The sequence below is a fragment of the Eubalaena glacialis genome, chromosome 13, assembly GCF_028564815.1.
Source record: "Eubalaena glacialis isolate mEubGla1 chromosome 13, mEubGla1.1.hap2.+ XY, whole genome shotgun sequence".
Lineage (NCBI taxonomy): Eukaryota > Metazoa > Chordata > Mammalia > Artiodactyla > Balaenidae > Eubalaena > Eubalaena glacialis.
The window spans coordinates 17,151,884-17,173,812 of NC_083728.1; the positions used below are offsets into that span (position 1 = coordinate 17,151,884).

General features: G+C 42.4%; 1 protein-coding gene across 3 annotated transcripts in view; it reads right to left on the bottom strand.

Annotated features, from left to right (window-relative positions):
- Positions 1 to 21,929, bottom strand: part of IFT52 (intraflagellar transport 52) — a 32,508-nt gene that overhangs the window by 8,813 nt on the left and 1,766 nt on the right. Inside the window, exons 2-10 of one of the 3 annotated variants that reach the window (XM_061209268.1) lie at positions 20,991 to 21,115; positions 20,224 to 20,311; positions 16,167 to 16,296; positions 15,798 to 15,873; positions 14,305 to 14,376; positions 10,016 to 10,142; positions 6,275 to 6,361; positions 4,909 to 4,977; positions 604 to 758 (exon numbers count right to left, since the gene is read on the bottom strand). In XM_061209268.1, coding sequence (XP_061065251.1) covers positions 604 to 758; positions 4,909 to 4,977; positions 6,275 to 6,361; positions 10,016 to 10,142; positions 14,305 to 14,376; positions 15,798 to 15,873; positions 16,167 to 16,296; positions 20,224 to 20,311; positions 20,991 to 21,115 — 929 coding nt within the window. Of the gene's footprint in view, positions 1 to 603; positions 759 to 4,908; positions 4,978 to 6,274; positions 6,362 to 10,015; positions 10,143 to 14,304; positions 14,377 to 15,797; positions 15,874 to 16,166; positions 16,297 to 20,223; positions 20,312 to 20,990; positions 21,116 to 21,929 lie in introns of those variants that run through there. The other 2 variants (XM_061209269.1, XM_061209270.1) reach the window with 2 other exon arrangements.

Below are 21,929 nucleotides of genomic sequence, written 5' to 3' on the forward strand. Positions count from 1 at the left end.
AGATGTAGATCCTGTACCAGGCCAGAGATGCTCAAAAATGTTAGTCCCTGCCCCTGTTGTTAGAGATGCAGAACACCACCAACAAAGCCGGCATGAAACAGTCAAGGACTGGCCTGAAAGACACTCAGGCCTGGCTCAGATCCCTGCTCCCACCGTGGGAGAATCCTTTCCCTCTCTAAACCTCAGTTTCCTCAGCTGGAAATGGGGCAGGTAACTCAGAGGACCACTGAAAGTATTAAATGAAGGCACAGTGTGGAGTGCTTACAGGGTGACTGCCCACCTTGGTTTACTGAGGGGGGTCTCTGGGACGTGGGACTCTCTGTGCTCAGACCAGGAATGTCCTGGGCAAACCGGAACAAGTTGGTTTCTCTAAATGTCCAATACAGAGCCTGGAGCACAGCAGGAGCTGACAACTGCTGGCAGTTTCCTCTGTATCAAGCCCCACCCCAAACTCCCAGCTGTCTCGGCCAACCTCATCACAGGTCTGAGAACACGTTTTGCACACCGCACTTGCCGTACCCCTAACTCCCGCCCCCAGGCTAGTGTTTTCAAACCGAACACTCAAGTGGAGTGCAGAGCAGCTGAGAGAGCCGAGGTACTGACTTGATGACCTTGGGGAGGGAAGTGGTATCCAGCTGGTAAACGGACAGGTCGAAGAGGGTGGTGAAGTCCCGAGGGTTCTCATCGCCCTCCTGGAGACACACTCGCAGCCGCTCGGACAGGGTGGCCGTGTCGGGCAGCATCATGTAGTCGGAAATCTGAAAGCCACAAGAGGGTTCCTTTCAGCAGAGCAGGGGCAAGAATTTACTCTGTCTGGTCTCCAGCGCCTCAGGTCTAAATCTGCAATATTTCTACTCTCTTGCTAAGACATCTCACTGTTCATGATCACTGACAACTAAACCTTAAATAAGCCACTCTTGGTGGAAAGAAGGACAAAGGTCACCTGGGTAATCCCCAACGCTGACAAAACCCAGCTCTGCAATGATTCATGCTGGTCCGCACACAGCTGAATATGGCTGGAGAAACGCACAACCCTGCTGACTGGTCTCCTTTTCATTACACACTGATCTTGAGTGCTCAGCCATCAATTAAATTCTCAAGTTCATTCCCTTTTCCCCTTCTCGTAGGCAACACTTTCCTTCTGTCACGTCAACCATCTAATATGATTTTCTACCTCTTAATTTTAGCTGATGACCTTATTTTCTACATCAGTGAGAAAACAGACACAATCATAAAAGAAAGTCCACAAGCTCCCATTTCAACATCTATCCTTTCTCCACCCACTAGCATCTGGGCCGTACACTCTGCTTTCTCTCCTGTCCTGTGTACGAACCACCTGTGACCCCAGCACAGACAACCCCTCCTTGGACACTAGACCCCAGCCCTTCTCACCTAGCCGAGGACATGCCTGCAGCACTGCTGAGAACCCTTAATGATGACATGTGCTGTCTGTTGGTAACAGTAAAAGACCGGGAAAACCTAAATGACCATCAATAGGAGACTGGTTAAATACACCACAGTACAAATAATGGAAAATTCAGTTTTCAAGAAACAAAACAAAAAACAATCAAAAGAAAGCTCTTTATGAATAAGTATGGAAAAACCTCCAAGACATACTGGTAATTGTAAAAAGCAAGGTGCTAGACAGTGTATATACAAAGCGTACATAGCACCATTTGGGTAAAACAAGGGGGAAGGAGAGCATACACACGTGCATATTTGCTTATCTCTATATAAAATATCTCCGGAAGAACATACAAGAAACTGCTAAGACTGCTGTCACTGGGGAGGGGAGCCAAGTGGCTGGGCAAAGACAGAAGGAAGACTGTTCATTGTGCATGCTTTTGAATTCCAAACTATGTGAAGGCATTACCTAGTCGAGCAATAAATTTAAATTTAAATAAATGCATGCTGGCAACCAGGAGTTTGTGTATTCCTAATTTCCCTTTGAACTGCATTTAGCCTTGACTTCTAACAAGGCCAACTTGGTGATAGTTTTAAAAACTGGTCTCTGAAGTCACCCACAACATACTGTTCCACATTCTCCAGAGCCAGCACTTGGGGAAACGTGCCTGAGCGTGATGGAAATGAGACGTCAAGACAAACAGGCTCACTTTTCTCTATATCCCAAGCGTCGAAAACTCCCCCAATTCTCAAACTTCTTTTTTAGACAAGAAACAAGGGAGAAGCATCAACAAATAAATGCCCTTCCTAGCGCTATTTGGCTGTTGTAGAGGCTTCAAGCCTCTAATAGGACAGGGACGAAGGTGAGAGCAGTAACAAGGGCGCTGACTATGGCAGAACATACACCCGGGTCACGGCACAGAGATAAGTATGGGCCCAGCAATCCCAAAGGTCCCGTGGCTGATTCTTAGCTCTGCACAGAAGCCTGCTACAAAATCCTAGTTCAGACAAGTAGCAAGGCCTTAGATGTCCAGACAGAAACATAAAAAGAGTGCTCCCCAGGGAGATCAGCTTGGTGATTTGTGACCACCTAGAGGAGTGGGATAGGGAGGGTGTGAAGGAGGGAGATGCAAGAGGGAAGAGATATGGGGATATATGTATATGTATAGCTGATTCACTTTGTTATAAAGCAGAAACTAACACACCACTGTAAAGCAATTATACTCCAATAAAGATGTTAAAATAAATAAATAGGGGCTTCCCTGGTGGCGCAGTGGTTGAGAATCCGCCTGCCAATGCAGGGGACACGGGTTCGAGCCCTGGTCTGGGAGGATCCCACATGCCGCGGAGCAACTAGGCCCGTGAGCCACAATTGCTGAGCCTGCGCGTCTGGAGCCTGTGCTCCGCAACAAGAGAGGCCGCGATAGTGAGAGGCCCGCGCACCGCGATGAAGAGTGGCCCCCGCTCGCCGCAACTAGAGAAAGCCCTCACACAGAAACGAAGACCCAACACAGCCATAAATAAATAAATAAATAAATAAATAAAATTTAAAAAAATAAAATAAATAAATAAATAAATAAATAAAAATAAAAAGAGTGCTCCCAAGACCACTGGTTTTCATGACTTCCTGGCAGATTTTGAGGTTAAAACTTGTTATGTAAATTCCTTCAGCTCTTTATCAAACTATTATTTTATTAAATATCATTTGAAACTGAGCTATTGTCTGGGTTTGAAACCCATTCCAACATAATAAGATTTGATCTGAAATCACAGGAAGTTTAGATTTTCAGAATTTCTTACTGTGCAATGATACTGGGTCCCGTGTTTTACTTTCCAAAGCCTTACAATACAAAGAATGTTTTTCACCAGGTCTCACAACTGAAAGATGTATGAAACTGCACGGTTTCAGAGAAAGGCCTTAACAACACTCCCCTCCTCTGGTTTTCTACTGATGCTTCCCTTTGGAACCAGCCCAGGGTCACACGTGGTGGAGTGTGAACAACAGAGCAGTACAAAAGGCTCAGGCTCCGGAATCAGCCTGAAGTGGGCGTTAAGAATGGCTTGAGCAGGTATTAATCTAAGTGGGAACCTTGAAGAATTTACTTACTTCAGTTTCCTCAGCTAGAAAACAGGAATGACAGAAACTTAGCAGGAGCAAAGTGGCCACACAGGACAGGAGCAGATGCAGCACCTCTTAGCGCTGCTTCCCTCGACCCACGACACTCTAAGTAGGATTGGCGGCTGTCAAAGATGCCGTCCACTCAGAGTTGGGTCCTGTGAGACCTGAAAAGCGAATTCCTGGCTGTACCCCAATTCTTCTGTTTTGGGAGCGAACATCACTTTCCAGGAGAAATTTAAGCAAAATAGCTCCACACAATGTTTCCATGTAAGGGAGTATTTTAGACATGGGGCTCTCATGTTTGCTAACCCTAGTCAGCCCCTGGGTTTCCCAGCAAAGTCAGTCCTCATCTGAGGGCAGAAGCAGTCAGCGGGCAGCCATTTCTGATGGCCTCTGCCCACCTCCTGCTACCCATCTCCAAGAAATCATTTTCCTGACATTTCAGGGTTTAAGAAACACAGAACTAAAGGAAGAACGAGTAGACTTTGAATTAGGAGACCTGGGTTTGAGTCCCAGCTCTGTAATTGCTTGCTCTTTGGGAATATTACAATCCTGCAGAATTTCAGTTTCCTCATCTGTAAAATGAGAATAAGACCATCTAACTCCCAGGGCTGTGGTGAGGTTTAAACAAGATGATTTATGTGGAAGTATGTGATATACAGTGCTTGGTAGATAATAATTACAAGAGTTTTTTAAAAGTCTTGATAGATATATAGCCCTTTTTACAGCCTTTAGTTTAACAAGTAAATTTACATCTATTCATTTAGGCCTCACAATTATCCTGTGAGACAAAGAACACAGGTATTAGTGTCCCCAAAACTAATGAGAAAACTAAGATGAAAAAGGTCAGAAATAACCTGCTTAAGGTCCCAGGGCTCATGGTGGAACGGGACCTAGAATGTAGTTACTGGTTCCTAGTCCAGTGCTGGTCTCACCACTCTGATTTGTCTGATAAGTATTATTATAATGACCTTAGGATTGTTATTCCTAAAGGCAACAAAATGAGGGTTTAAAACTTAAATTCTGATGATCTTTGTTTCTTCATGAAAAAATTATTTTTATAACCTTCATATTTTGGAAAGAAGTATTTCTCTACAGATACTGATTCTGAAAGTTTGGGCCAGAGAGCATACATTAAATTCCAATTATTACATATACAGAGAGAGGCTCCCACCCCATTGAATTCTACGACGAATTATATAATTCATTGATTTATTATTTTTTTACAACGTGGCCTTCATCTCGCCAAAAAGCATCACTTCTTGCCATCTGTCTAACAGATAAAGTAAGAGATAGATATTCCTTTGGAACTGTTAGAAGTGGTGCTGAGAAGCTGGACCCAGTTTTCATTTCAAAGTTTTTTTTAATGATTCATAACCTCCTACCTCTGGGTCCTCAGCATCAATCTGGTTTAGGTGGATGTCTCCTGTTGTGAGCCACTGGAAAACAACATCCTAAATTTAAAAAAATAAAAACAGAATTACCTATTTGGTTATTTGAGAAAGCTGAGGGCAGGACTAGAGAATTAAACCAATCAAGAAAAATGATAAAGGGAAAGAGAATACACACCAGTGATTTGAAAAAGGGAAGCCACCCTTATCTTGGTGAAATCATATGAAAACTGCAAAGTTTTCCTTACCCTAGTGCCATTTTTATTATTGGAAATTTATCATCTATCTTAGGGCACTCTAACCTTTAATCACCAGCCAGAATTTATTAAAATTTGTTCACTGTTCTGAAACAATCCCTGCGTAATGTGCTGATGACAGTCTGGACTTAAAAAGTACAATATAACAAGATGCCCCCAGAATGTGATAAAGACGTTGGAACTTCATGTAGATTCTACAGAAACAAGATCCTTTTTTTTTTGGCTGCAACTCACAGCTTGTGGGATCTTAGTTCCCCAACCAGGGATTGAAACCAAGCCCTTGGCAGTGAAAGTGCAGAGTCCTAACCACCGGACCGCCAGGGAATTCCCAGAAACGAGATCTTAAATCAATCTCTCAATAAGACAATAATCCTTAAGGCTGAAGGAACTTATTTCATTAATGAGAAAGCTCAGTGGGACCTTCTCCCTCTGGTTGAGTGAGTCACCGGCATCACGCCAACATCCAGCTCTGGCCTGCACCCTGTCACCCTTCACAGGACATGTTTCCTTTGCACTTGCCATGCCTTTCCCTCCTTCCCCGCCTCAATCAGAGACAGTCCTATCATAACCCCTCCGAAATCCCACTCGTGCTGGCCAGCCCCTCCCCCGACTCACACCTTCCCTGCCTTCATTCAGGTCCTTGTTCCTTCTCTGCCAGCCTCCTAACTGGCTCCAGATTGCCCTCTCCCTTCCATCTTCTGCACTCACAGATCTGACTATGCCCAAGGCTGCTGGACACTCTACAAGGGCTCCCCATGGCTTTTCGAAGAAAGTTTGAGCTCCTAGGCTCTATACGGGAGGCCCTGCTTGGGTCTGCTCCTCCCCACTTCTCCAGGGTGGCTCCCAGCCCGGGCTGGTGCGCTTAGAAACGCTCCCCACGTCCTTCTGGATTTACTTCTCTGTCTCTCACATTCTCTCTCAGGGTCCTATATACTTTTTTAAAGCAGAGACTATGCCTGACTCATCTTTGTATCCTTAGTGCCTGGTGTATAATGGGTTCTGAATAGCTGGTTTTAAATGACTAGATGAACTCAGCAGTATTTTTTTTTTTAATGACAGGAAAATCATACATATTATTCATTAGATAAAAGAGAAGAGCTTACCATGATTTTGCTGTTTTCTTCTTTATCCAAATATTGGTCACTGAACATGTGACATGAGCCAAGCACTGCCAGTTTCCCACCTTGGTTCTGTTGATGACAAACCAGTGTCAGATATTCAGATCCCAAAATGTACCACGTGCATCTCAGTCCCCAAACACTTATCATTACAACCATGTGAGCAAATGTCTTATATACTAAGAAGTGCCAATTCACATGGGCATTTTAATGGTCTAGAAATGTCAATTATGATAACAACTATATTCCAACCTGCTTCTCAATTTAGACAGTTCTATACCCTTCAATTTGACTTTAATAGAAAGCAGTGTGAATTGGTTCGACAGTATTTTCCCATTGTGAAACTATAAATGAAAATCATAATCTTAAAGGAAAAAACAGACAAATCCATAGATAATCTGTAAAGATTTAGACATCTATGAATACCAAAAAACAGTATTTAAGATCCAAACAGAACACTAAGCCACAAGCACGAAAAGTTCACAAAAGAAACGACTGGTTAATAATAAAAACTTTAATATTAGTAATTTAAAAAATCAAAACAAAGTACTTTTTCCTATCAGATTAATAAGAAAAAAATGACTATAAATAGTGTTGGTCAGGTTTAGTGAAGTAACTTCTTTGACAAATGTTGCTGAAACTGTCAACAAATGCAACAAAGCAGTATAAAATATACCAAAAACTCTGCACAACTTTATAGTCATAATCACAAAAGATTAGAAACAAATCCAAATGTTCACCCACAGAAATATGGTTAAGAATAATGGAACCTCCCCCAGTTGTTAAATTATATATTAGAAAGGTTTCTCAGTAATATGGGAAAATGCTTCTGTCATAACATTAGGTTAAAAAAAAGTGTACCATCAATTGTACAGCTATTGGAGTTTAAAGCCTGTGAGGCAAGTAAACAAAAATGAGGCACAAGCAAAAGTGGGAGAAAATGATCAAAACGTCAGCCTGGGCTGCCTCAGAGTAGTGCATCTCTGCATTTAAAAATTTTTCTACAATGAGCATATATTATTTTTGTAATGAGAAAAAAAACAGTGCAATATTAAAAACACAAAATGAAATCAGATTTTCTAGCAACGTCACATACAGAGGACAGGCACAACTGCAACCACACTGGGAAAGAATGACACCTAAGCAGAGCTGTTGAGCTACAAAATGCACAAATTCTGCAAATAAAACAAAATTTGCAAAACAAACTCTGACCTGTCCCACATTAAAAGCAAATGCTTCAGAGGAAAAATAATACGATTACTATACCATAACCACTACAAACAGATAGGTTACTGAGAAGAGGAAGTGAATTGGGTGGAATTCTATAGAAATAGCAGGGACGTGACTGAACGAACTGGGCTGCGATTTGAATCCCTGTAGGTTAGTAAATACCTATACCTCTACTCACAGTCAGATTTATATTATCTTTTCCTTAGTATACAGTTGACCCTTGAACAACATGGGTTTGAACTGCATGGGTCCACTTACCAGCGAATCTTTTTCAATAGTGAAGAGTACTGTACTACACGATCTGTGGTTGGTTGAATTCGCAGATGCACAACCGCATATACAGAGGACTGACTCTGTAACACGATTTTCCACTGTGCGGAGGGCTGGCACCTCAAACCCCTGCACCGCTCAAGAGTCAACTGTATTTTCTTTTCCCTACCTCATTTATTTCAAATAGATTATACATCGTCTTTTAATCCTTTTATTCTGTCCTGACTGATTCTACCATTGTCTTCAGCTTCCTTTTCCAGCATCTGTCTATAATTTGTTCCAATTAAATAAGAGTATGTCTACTCAAGCACCAATTTGCTCCTTCAATGTTAATGAGTCTATCCCAGTAAACCAAAGACCTAGAAAGGACCATGATAAGCTCAATGAAGGCAATGGCCCTGGGCAAGGAGGCAGAACGCTGCCCCGGTGCTAGCCTGGCCCTGCTATGGGTTCCAGATGGAGCCTCTCCCTGGGATCACTGCTTCATCTCACCAACAAGAGCGACAGGCAACAACCTCTCTGAAAGATTGTGTTTATAAGGCAGGACTGAAAGCCTATCAGAAGGAGAAAATGGGCTTTTAATAGCTAGGCAATGAGCACATGATAATCTCATGAATTCTAGAAGAATCACCACACTTAGCACAGAATTCTGTACCCAACAGATGCTCTATAAAAATCCACTGATTAAGCCAGGTAAAATCTCTGTGCACAGTTAAAAAATCAAATAATTATAACAGTTCTAGTATTATACTACCAGAGGCCCCCTAAGATGATGTCTCATTACTTTTGTGCCTATAAACAGACATTTAATGTAAACAGTTATTTCCACATCTTGAATCATTTAATAACATGTTAATTTGGGTTTTTTTGGCCGTGCCGTGGGGCATGCGGGATCTTAGTTCCCAGACCAGGGATCGAACCCGTGCCCCTTGCAGTGGAAGCACAGAGTCTTAATCACTAGACCACCAGGGAAGTCCAATAACACTTTAATTTTAAAACAGTATTTCCTGCGGTTTAGGAGAGACTAACTACCATTAATAGCTATATCAATTTTGTCTAAATATCGTCTTTCAAACACAGCATAGACATTTATTTACTTCCTAATAAAAATGACGTCAGAGCTTTTAAATATGAGAGGGAAAAGTAATACTTAGGTCCCACAAAGAAAAATAGAATCATGTGTAGCTAGAGACATGTGTAGTCTCTGGAGAAAAACTGAGAGGTCAGCTGGTGAATTCCAAGTCTTGGTAGACAGATGAAGGTGAATTCAGCAAACATGAATTAAAAGGCAGTGGATATGTGGGGTGATAATGAGAACGGCTGTGTCCTCTGGGACCACCTGTTCCCACATTTTGTGGGGTTTCCAGGATGAGAACTGAACAACTAGTCTTCTGGTATGTTTTCCTGGGATACACTAAAATACCAGCAGCACAATTCTGTGCATTGTGGTATAGGTTGCTAACTCAACCTTTCTCTGAATGGATTCTCTTACACTGAGGGTGAGAGCTGGTAGTCAAGAGACAGTTATACTACAGTAGCCTCATGCTACAGTGGAAAGGCTTTGGCTCTAGAATAAGAGCCAGGTATAGTCTTGACTCCATCAATGACTGGACAATCCACTGTTTCCCCATAAGTAAAATGTAGTTAATTGAAATCCTACTTCACAGGACTATTGTGAAGACCAATGAGAAAATATGGGAGTTCCCTGGTGGTCCAGTGGTTAGGACTCCGAGCTTCCACTGCAGGGGGCATGAGTTCAATCCCTGATCGGGGAACTAAGATCCCACGTAGTGGCACAGCCAAAAAAAAAAAAGAGAAAATATATGAAACCCCATGGAAACTAAAGTAGTTCTTACTATCTCAGGAAAAAAAATTACATATCCACCCTTATCTAAGAAAGGCTGGGGCTTCCCTGGTGGCGCAGTGGTTGAGAATCTGCCTGCCAATGCAGGGGACACGGGTTCGAGCCCTGGTCTGGGAAGATCCCACATGCCGCGGAGCAACTAGGCCCGTGAGCCACAACTACTGAGCCTGCGCGTCTGGAGCCTGTGCCCCGCAACAAGAGAGGCCACGACAGTGAGAGGCCCGCGCACCGCGATGAAGAGTGGCCCCCGCTTGCCGCAACTAGAGAAAGCCCTAGCACAGAAACGAAGACCCAACATAGCAATCAATCAATCAATCAATCAATCAATCTTTAAAAAAAAAAAAAAAAAAGAAAGGCTGTACCTTCGAGTGATAGAAAGCCAGGATGGGTCTGTTAAGTGGGAAACAGACAGAGCCTGTGGACAGAACAGCCACTGCTGGTTTCATGACACTCAATGTGGCACCAAAAGGATAGACAAAGGTGAGAGCCCTGAAAGAAAGAAAGAAATATTCAAGGTTTTTTTTAATGAATAAAAAAATTTTGAAGATAATCTGTGTTTCTTGAGCAAGTCACAATCAAACAGAAAATACTCTATAAGCTTTGGTTTGTTAACTTAAAATTAGTTATCACTCTAGCTACAGGTTTGATAAAGTATTTTAAGAAATGTGAGTATAAATTAACAATTTACAATCGTGCGTGTAAATGACTGTAACTGGAAGAACTAAAGCAGCCCCAGCGGAGGAAGAGGAAGAAGAGGGGGCCTCATCTAAGAACTGAACCAGAGCTACACATGAGCCTGCTCTGTGTAACAATGTCTTAGATGTAAATGCTTTCCTCTCCCTTATAAATTTGACTGGTGTTCTCTCTAAGAATGAGCATCTGTCGTCAGAAGGGTATGCTACCTGTTGAGTGCTTAAATCAATAGAGGCATCTATTTATCCCACATTGGACACTTCTACACAGACCTGCTTTGGAGTCCCTCCTCTACTCTCCACTGTCCTCGCAAAGACTGCGAGTGTCTTGAGTGAATCAGTACTTGGGGCAATGTACTCCTAGAAAGGGTGTGGGATGGAGGGGATAAGGGTGGGGTGCAGACCTAGGGGAGGCCAACCCCTACAGGAGGCGCTAGGGTTTTAGTGAAAGAAAAATGGAGCTCTGCAAAGGTATTTGTTTGAAGGAAGTGTCCTCAGAAAGGAGAGAAACGGGAATCTTAAAACCAAAGCATACAACTGGAAACCAGGGCAGGGGGGGAGGGGGAATGGGCAGAGGGAATACCCATGAAGAGTTCCCTATGAAGATTTTAATTTTCCTTTCTCTTAGACCATTCTTTTTAGCTTAAGTTTTAAATTATTTCCTTCCAGTGTTAGTTTTCCCCATCCCTTCAGTAAAGTCTCACCTACCGCTATGACTTCTGTGTCTCATCGTGGTTGAGAAGTGGTACCTGCCCCATGCTCCCCATTCTCCTCCTTCCGCCCCTACCCCAGTGGTATCCCAGTAAGGGGGGTGCAGCCCATGATTTCCAGGACAAGAACAGAAAAAAATGAGCAGTTGCCAAGGAGGAAGAAAAGGTAAGTGGGAGAAATAGTTCTGTGGATGTCAGGGCACATCCTTCCCCACACCTTCCCCAAATGCACTCAAGGGAGATAATTCTTAAGGAGGAAGGCAGAATGGTTATATGACGGAAATTGTCAAGCTATTATTTACACTCCTCTATTTCTTTTATTATTACTAAGAAATCAATCAGACTGACATTTTGATAAGACTTTAAGCATAAGGTTAAACACCCACCCCCAAAACAAATACAGGACTTTTCCTAACCAAGTGCGAATGAGTAAGATTAGCTGGGAGAGTGTATTCCTGGAAGAAGGAGCAGATATGTGAAGCCCCTAAGGTGAGAGAGAGCTTGGCATACTTAAGGAATTCAAACAAAGTCAGTGTGGCTACAGCTGAGTAAGAGAAGGAAAAAGGGACATGATAAAAAATGGGGCTAAATGAGAGCTTGAGACTCCATTAGGTCAAGATATTTCAAAGCACAAAGCAGGACTGCTTATCCCACCTCAAAGCCTCCCAAGACACTGTGCTGCTTCCGGGATGACCCAGGAAATTAACCACCTGCCATCTGCCCTTCACGACAACTACTGAGGAAGTAATGATGGTCACATCACAGGTAAGGTACAATGCCCTCTACCTTACAGAGCACTTCCACAAGTACTGCCACACTGGAGTTTCCCAAGAACTTTGTAAAATTAATACTGTCCCCATTACACAGATATGGCAACTGAAGCTAAGAGTTACTTTGCCCCGGGTCACCCTGCAAGTAAGACATGAAGTCAGGAACTTCTAAATCCTTCTAACTCCAAGTCCACAGTTCTTTCACTTATTCACCAAGAATCAGATTGTGATTCTTGAATGTCAAAACTGTCAACTTATGATGTATGTTGCTATACATTCTCCCCTTTATGACTTTACCTTGGTTTCATACTAAGAAAGGTCTTTTGGGGGCTTCCCTGGTGGTGCAGTGGTTGAGAATCTGCCTGCCAATGCAGGGGACACGGGTTCGAGCCCTGGTCTGGGAAGATCCCACATGCCGCAGAGCATCTAGGCCCGTGAGCCACAACTACTGAGCCTGCGCGTGTGGAGCCTGTGCTCCGCAACAAGAGAGGCCGCGATAGTGAGAGGCCCGCGCACCGCGATGAAGAGTGGCCCCCGCTTGCCGCAACTAGAGAAAGCCCTTGCACAGAAACGAAGACCTAACACAGCCAAAAATAAATAAGTAAAGGAATTCCTTTAAAAAAAAAAAAAAGGTCTTTTGTACTCTAAGATTATAAAACATTCACCTATAGTTTCTTTTAGTGCTTTTTATGGTTTCATTTTTAATATTTAAAGATTTAATCCATCTGAGATATATTTTGGGGTGTGGCATGAAAATGGAAATGTTTTTCCAAATGATTAGCCAAAATTATACCATTCATTCTCCAATAATTTGAAATCTCACTTTAACTATAAACTAATAACCGCTACCTTCCACATATTTTGGATCTGATTCTAATTTTTTAATTTATTTTTCACTATTTCTGTATTAGTATCACATTATTCTAACTACTAGAGCTTTGTAATATGCTTTAATTATATAAAAACATTCAACTTCTATGGGGCAAAATACCCCAAAGTAAAAAGGTAAACTGGGAAAAACATTTGCAACACATGGAGGTCTTATAAGTGAATAAGAAAAGACAAACCATCAATAGAAAAACAGGCAAAAAAGCAGTGAGCAGGAAATTCACAGAATAAATACAATCAGCCAGTAGACTTTAAAAGCCATCCCATTCATAATAATCAAAGAACTGGCTCTTCCCTGGTGGCGCAGTGGTTAAGAATCCACCTGCCAACGCAGGGGACACGGGTTCGAGCCCTGGCCCAGGAAGATCCCACATACCGCGGAGCAACTAATCCCGTGCACCACAACTACTGAGCCTGCGCTCTAGAGCCCGTGTGCCTAGAGCCTGTGCTCCCAACAAGAGAAGCCACCGCAATGAGAAGCCCGCGCACCGCAACGAAGAGTAGCCCCCGCTCTCCACAACTAGAGAAAGCCCACGAACAGCAACAAAGACCCAACACAGCCAAAAATAAAATAAATAAAAATAAATAAATTTATTTAAAAAAAGAAAAAAGAATTGCAAGTTAAAATAAAGTGGTATCATTTTCAACAGAATATTCCATGCTGGCAAGAGAGGGAAAAGGGGCATGTTCATAGGGACTGTAAATGTTACAAAAGCCTGGAGGGTGACTCGGCAATGCATCTCATTTGGCAATGCATCGACTGGAAGACCTTTGACCCAGAAATCTGAATGCTAAGAATCTGGCCTACTAAGATATTAGCATTAAGTGCACAAATTGTACATACAAAGACGTTCACTTTGTGCTTTGTTATTTATGATAACAAATATAAAACTGTTGATAATAACAGTAAGGAAAAGAAGTTAAGAGTACAGGCCCTAGAGCAGACTGCCTAGGTTTGAAACTCAGTTCTGACACTTACTAGTCAAGTGAGCTTGGGCAATTAAACTGTTATCTTGTCAACAACCTTATAGGTTGTTGTGAGGATTAAATGAGGCAATAATACATGCCTGTGACAGAGTAAGTGCTCAATAAATGTTAGCTGGTATTATTAAAGCAGAATATTATAAACTACCTAAATGTTCAATAATAGGAGATTGATTAGATTAGGATACATCCAGTTTAAGCCAGTCATAAAAAGGATAAAGTACCTAACTCTATTTTTACATATGAAAAAAAATTAAAAAATCTAAATACTTTTTTTTTTTTTTTTGGCCACACAGTGCAGCATGCAGGATCTTAGTTCCCTGACCAGGGATTGAACCCATGCCCCCTGCAGTGGAAGCACAGAGTCCTAACTGCTGGACCGCCAGGGAATTCCGAAAAAAATCTAAATACTGTTAAGGATTATCTTTGGGGAGAGGGGCATGGATTTACACCGGAGGACTTCTATTTTCTTCCTTTTGAACTGATCAATCTGGTTTTTGGTGAGAATTACTTTTGTAATCAGAAATGAAAATGCTTCGCTTTGAAAAAGAAAACTCTTCAAATGGCAAATACGTCCTCTTCAGGTGGCCTCAGAAAACACACTCACTGGGCATTGTTTCCGCTGCTCTCCTCTTCAATGATCCCAGGCACGGCCTTTCCTGCAGCTCGGCTAATTTCCCTTGAAGAACAAAATTAAAATCTAGTAAACAAAAAAATTTAGGAATTTCACAATCCATTCATTAATAGTAACTATGAATTAGATACAAGGACTGTGCCAACTTGTTCAAAATACCATTCTTAAAAATCAAATAAAGGTACTCCTACACACGTACATCTCTTTTGGGAAGCCTGCAAAAGTTAAAATGAAAATATAAGAATCAGTTCCTCTTTCTTGAGTCCTGAGGGAAAGGTCCAAATATGTACTAGACCCGCATTCTAGTCCTGTGTTCTAGACTCTCTATCTTCAGACCCAGCAGAGCGCCTGGCAAGTTCAAGTGTGGAATGAATCGTCTGGAATACAGGGAAAAGCTCCCAGAAGGCCCCTGTTGTTGCCCCCTCATGCATTCATTTCTCACTTTCTCAAAGCTCTTAATTTATGTTTTAGGATCCAATGGATGAGAAAAAACTGACTTCATCCTAGATTCCAGGGGTGGAGAATATGACATAACTGTGCCACCAGGGCATTCTATGCCCTCTGTCACAGCAAACCCCAGGTCTACTATTGCTGGGAATGCTGGGACCAAGGCATATGCTCTTGCCCTAAATGGTGTGGCATGAGGATACAAATTTGGGAACTGTTAAAACTAGTCAGCTCCCCCCCCACAGGAGAGCAGAGCCGAGAGAACTGCAGAGAAATGGAACTGGAGCCCTGATGACCTTATGAATATTATAGTCAATCCATACCCAAAGCCTGCCCTAGTTCTCGACTTTTCAATGACATGAATCAATAAAGTCTCTGTATTGTTTAATCCCATCCGAATAGGGTTTTCTTTACTTGCAACTGAATATATTCTAACCGTCAAAAAGGTGATGTGGAGTAAGGTTTCAAAAGATGGGAGGGGGGCTTCCCTGGTGGCGCAGTGGTTGAGAATCTGCCTGCTAATGCAGGGGACACGGGTTCGAGCCCTGGTCTGGGAAGATCCCACATGCCCCGGAGCAACTAGGCCCGTGAGCCATAACTGCTGAGCCTGCGCGTCTGGAGCCTGTGCTCCGCAACAAGAGAGGCCACGATAGTGAGAGGCCCGCGCACCGCAATGAAGAGTGGCCCCCGCTTGCCACAGCTAGAGAAAGCCCTCGCACAGAAACGAAGACCCAACACAGCCAAAAATAAAAAATAAATAAATTAAAAAAAAAAAAAACAAAAACACTCCATCCCACACCACAGTCTTTAAAAAAAAAAAAAAAAGATGGGAGGAATGTAATTTGATGGATGAGAAGTAATATAATAAAATAAATAAACTATGATATAATAAAATTTTTAAAAAAGGCAAGAAAGGAAAAAGGGCCAGAAAAAAGAACGTGTGAGAAGGGAGAAGGGAAGAGTCACGTAGGAAAGAGGAGAGTCATTGGCAAAGTCATTTCTGTTTTCAATATGCTTACCTATTCAAGACTCCATTGGAAACTAGAGCTTCTTTAGGATGGAAATACTTATAATATACATTTCTAACCACAGCATCTTTAAGGGAAAAAGAGAGGAAGGCGCTTCTTAGATTAGAAGTAAGTTTGATATTATAGACACATACAAATTTTGACCTGAAAGGAATCCTGGAACTATATTCCAATCTCTCTCATTTTATAAATGGAAGAAGCCTAGCACTAGAAAATGCAGACTGCCGGTGAGGCCAGAATCCTGGACCATGCACCCTCACAGCCCAGGGCTTTTTCCATTGTACTATTAGGCCCAGAGGACTACGATATAAATAATAAACAGGAAATTACTGCCTCTATTAAAACAACAATAATAATTACCATTATTAACCATGATTCCATATTCTTCTAGGAGAAAGTTAATGTTGGTGTCAAATCTGGATTCCCCACCCTCTCCTAGCATCACAAGGATATCTCCACCGCCATCAAGGTACTTCTTCAGGACCTCAAACTACACAAAGAAAAAGAAACAATCTATGAATATACCGCGAAGACTTTTGTCCAAACTACTATGAATAAGACCTTAACTAGGGACTTCCCTGGTGGCACAGTGGTTAAGAATCCGCCTGCCAATGCAGGGGACATGGGTTCAAGCCCTGGTCCGAGAAGATCCCACATGCCACGGAGCAACTAAGCCCATGTGCCACAACTACTGAGCCCGCGCGCCACAACTACTGAAGCCCATGTGCCCTAGAGCCCGTGCTCTGCAACAAGACAAGCCACCACAATGAGAAGCCTGTGCACCGCAATGAAGAGCAGTCCCCGCCTGCTGCAACTAGAGAAAGCTTGCACGTAGCAACGAAGACCCAACACAGCCAAAAAAAAAAAACGACCTTAACTAGATGAAAAAGAAACAACTTCAAATCTATTAAGGCACTTAAATGTAAATCTATATTAAGATAATATAAAATTTACTCTCTATGTAGGATTTCCACACTTGTCTTTAGTATAAAGCTCCAAGATACTCAAACTGAAATGACATTTTCCAAGTTGACTATCTGGACAGCAAACCAAAAGTGGAAAACTATTAGCTAAAGGAAGCTCACAGGTCTCCTCCAATCAGCAGCATCCCTGGTCTTTACCTACTAGATGCTAGTTGTACCTACCCTCTCTGGACAATCAAAAATGTCTCCAGATGTTGCCAAATGTCCCCTGGGGTTGGGGGAGGGGGTGTGGAGTGAGCAAAACCATCCCTGTTTGAAAACTATTGATAGAGATCATACCTTTTCCTCACTGCCAGCCAAGGATATCAGAATAAAGGCATTTCATACCACCTCTCAGGGAGGAATTCTGTTCAAGTCACTGACTGATCAAACCACATAAGAAAGGCATGTTGTCTACCTATCTCTTGGAAAGCTCTCTTGCTTTCACAAAGCTGGGGAGAGAAGAAAATCTAGGGCTGATTTTGTTGACCTAGCCTAAGAACACCTGGGGTGGGTGGTCTAGACCAACAGTCTCTCAACTTTCTTTAAGCACCCCATCAGAAAAAAATTTGAATGTGCGCTCCAATATGTATAGAAAGTATGTATATTTATAGCATTACAAAATATACTCCCCAGGGAATTCCCTGGCAGTCCAGTGGTTAGGACTCTGCACTTTCATTGCCGAGGGCCCGCGTTTAATCCCTGGTTGGGGAACTAAGATCCTGCAAGCCGCGCAGCGTGGCCAAAAACAAAACAAGACAAAAACTCCCCAAAAGGACATTTTTAAGGATGATAAAGATATGAATAATTTCCTTCTGGCACCCCAGTGGTTCATCACATGCATCCCACTTGGGAAACCACTGTCCCAAAGCAGCTCTGCTACAGCACGGCCCTCTTGCTCTTGCACACAACCTGGATTTGCTTCTCTCCCCCAATCCCCTAAATATAGAAAATACAGTGCAACAGTTAACATCGCCAAGATGGCTTGTTCCCAAATGAGACAAAACTTCACAGATTCTGGACTCCACACAATAGGCTGTCCCATTCATGGTGATTCTGTATACTTAGATTTATATTTAGCCTTTGTTTCAAAATGGCAAATGTAAAGAAGTGTTCTAAGTGTATGTAAGCTCAAGGATTAACACACTAAAACATAATTATTCTTCTAGAGTATATATGCCCATACTTTTACAATTTGAAGTTGATATTTTTTTTTAATAAATCATCTCCCTTTAATATAGTTAGAGCATCAACTTTTTTTTAAAAATGGTGATGAGTTATATTATCTATGCTTTTCAATTCAGTATGATAAAGGGGCATTTGTAATAAGGTGGCCCTTGATCTGACGGGGTTGGGAAGCATGGTGTGGGCTGCTGGAGATAACTGAATACCACCACTAAGCGAGTGTGATGAGTCAGTGGAGGTGAGGTGGGAAACAGGGGAAGACTCTGAATTCAGCCTCGCCTCTAGCTTGATTCTTGCCTCTAACGTCAGACATATGATGTCTGCTCTGTCACAGAAGTTTCTGGAGGACAACATCAAAGAGGGATCACATAGCCCTTGAGGTGTGAACTGACCCTTTACGAGTCCTCAGAGACCAGCAGCAATGACCAGGAAAGCGGTGATCTCTGCCCTGGGTGAAGACCTCTGCTGACCACTAGGATCAGCCCAGTGGAAGCATAAAAACACAAGAGGATGTTGGTTCTTAGGAAGAAGCTAAACGCTTTTCTCCCTTTCCTTCCCGCCTCACTCCAACTCTAAAGGAAAACATGGTGCCAGGGGCTGGTCTGGTGAGAGAACAATAGGCTAAAGTTCCAAAGAACAAAATCTGCCTCTCAAGGGACCCTTGTCTTTTGTAAGCCACTGCTTCCCATCCCTGAAAGCCTGAAAAAAGGTTTGGTCTGGCGCTCATCTCCTCTTGGGAAAAGGCCCAGGCATGGGTCTCTGGCCCTCTCTCTGGATGCCCTGGCTTTCCTGAGGCTGCTTGCTCCTTGGCACAGACGGGGACACCTCTCTTTCCTCCCTAGATGGAGAAGGGAGGTGGAAGAGAAACTATCGGAGTGTGGGACCAAAGCCCAACAGTATTCCTTTGCAGGCCACTGCCCGCTGTGTGTACTTTCCGAGGGGTCTCATGGGGTAGGAGTGGCTGGTCACCTCCACATTCCCAATGATAATTCCTGCTCCTGTTCTCAATTAACCTGATTAAATAGTTATGTCTCCCTCCATGCCCCTCCCAGATGAGAGGGTGGCCTTGCAGTCAGGTTGAGAAAAAAAGGACAACAGGAATGCTCCCCTGTGGACCCCTCCCCGTGGCCTCACCCGAAGAGAAGGAGACGTTGGACACCTAAGTCTAAGGACCACACCGGCCCCGCCCTGCCTCTACTCCCTCCCTCCTCCCCACAACCCTCCCTGAACACCAAGCACTTCCAAGTCTCTGTGAGAAAGGTTCTTGCTATGTTCTGGGTTTTTTGCTTTTTTAACTGTGGTAAAATATACATAACATACAATTTACCCTCTTAACTACTTTTAAGTGTACAGTTCAGTAAAGTTAAGTACATTCACAATGCTGTACAAACAATCTACAGAACTCTTCATCTTGCAAAACAAAAACTTCATACCCATTACAAAATAACTCCGTCTCCCTCCTCCCTCTAGGTCCTGGCAACTACCACTTTAACTTTCTCTCTATGAATTTGATTACTCTAGGTATACCATATGAATGGTACCATACAGCGTTTGTCCTTTTGTAACTGGCTTATTTCACTTAGCATAATGTCCTCAAGATTCACGCATGTCACGGCAAGTACTGGAACTGCCTTCTTTCTTAAGACTGAAATAATTCATTGATGTATTGATCCCATTTTGTTTATCATCTGTTGGTGGACACCTGCGTTGCTTCTACCTTTTGGCTATTGTGAATAATGCTGCGATGAACATGGGTGTACAAACACCTCTTTCCATTCTTTTGAATATATATCCAGAAGTGGGATTGCTGGATCATATAATTCTATTTTTAATTTTCTGAGGAACCGCCATACTGTTTTTCCATAGTTGCTGCACCATTTTACCTTTCCATCAATAGTGCACAAGGGTTCCAATTTCTCCACATCTTTGCCAACACTTGTTATTTTTGTTTGGGTTTTACACTTAACGATTCTTTGTCTATCCATGAAATACAATAAAAAACAGCTTAATTTTAAATGGAATTTTCCTATTTTTAAAGCAAAAACATGGCAAAGAAATATGGTTAATATAGAGTTAGCCTGCACTATGTGTCTGGCACTTAACATGCATTAACTCAGTTAATCATCACAACAACTCCATGATGAAGAAAGAGATGAAGTGACCACCTTAAGGCAACACAGTTAAGTGGTGAAGAGGGATTTAAGCCCGGGATTTCAGAGCCCATGCTCCTAACTATCTCACTACATTTCTTCTTTATGGATATTTCTTACCTCAGCTGCAGTAAATTTTTCCCTTGGCCCCGCTGTAATCCACAGTTTCACCCCAGTTAGCTTCTCAGATGTAATTTCATCTTTTAAGCTAGAAATATGATTTTAAAAGCAAGTGTTAGATCCATTATTTAAACCAATTTATGAGCTATTTTAGCATCTAGACTGTATGGAATCAGAGGCTACAGAGGCACAGAAATGAAGGGATTTAGAGGTACCTGGTCCAGCCTCTCTCCCAAAGTGAGAATCCCCTCGAATAGGTCTGCCCCAGAGTCATCAGCCTGTGCTCAAGCACTACCTATAAGCCAAGGCGTCCAAATTAAACCACACTAGAGCGTAAAGAAGTCCTCCAACTACTAATTCAATCAGCTCTACCATTAGCTTGTATGATTACATATCCTTTACCTATTAAGAAAAACCACAAACACACACACACACACACACACACACGGATATTTTCATTTTTCCTTTCCCTAAACTGAAGTACTGACCCAAGTTAAAATACGGAGAAAGCCTCTAACCTCTTAAAAACTTACATATGTATAACTGGAATAATTACTTGATTTGTGATTTGGGGGACCACTTAATAATATGCTAATTGCCAATTTCTGAAAGATATGTTTTAATAATAATTTATTTATTTCTGAACGACCTTTAAATGGAACTCCTCCCACCTAAACAATCTATTTTACATAAGAAAATAAAGACTTCTCAGTGTTATCAGCAGGCTGTTAGCATCACTTAGAAGGGAAAACAATTCACTCCGTCACCTCTGAATCTTCCAATTACTCCGAAGTCTTTTCTGCATGGATTTATAGCCATTGCTGGCGGTAAATACTTCCTTTTTGTATGCATTGAAAAGAATGGTGCTCCGAAGCTCTTTCTCCATGGTCACCTTATGGAAAAAAGAAGGGATCAGAAAAAAGGGAAACAATAAACAATATTCCAAAAGAAAGACCCTAAAAGGAACCAATAGTCTACTTCTTATAATTCATTAAGAAAAGGTGGACTTCCCTGGTGGCGCAGTGGTTAAGAATCCGCCTGCCAATGCAGGGGACACAGGTTCAAGCCCTGGTCTGGGAAGATCCCACGTGCCGCGGAGCAACTAAGCCCGTGCACCACAACTACTGAGCCTGTGCTCTAGAGCCCGCGAGCCACAACTACTGAAGCCCGCGCGCCTAGAGCCTGTGCTCCACAACAAGAGAAGCCACCGCAACGAGAAGCCCGCGCAACTCAACGAAGAGTAGCCCCCGCTCTCTGCAACTAGAGAAAGCCCGCGCACAGCAACGAAGACCCAACGCAGCCAAAAAATAAACAAACAAATTAATTAATTAAATAAATCTATTAAAAAAAAAAGGTACACAGCTGCAACTTAGCTACAGTTTCCCTACAATTCAAAGGCTGAAAGTGAAATGAATAATCACGGCTGCAAAAACCAAGGCAAACCCTGGGTTTCCCATCAGCCCACTTCCATGGCCCTGCCCTGCCATCACGCTACCATGTGGGGAACCATGTTTCCAACCTGATTCCTCACTGCTAACTACTGTTAAATGTGGGGTATAGTTTTCTAAATTCTTTTTATACATATGGTAACTTATAGTTTTACTTACTAAATAGGACCATATGCACTATTCTGCAACACACTTTTTTCACTTAACCTGTATCTTTCACATCTTTTCATGTCACTATATATGGATCTACCACTTTTT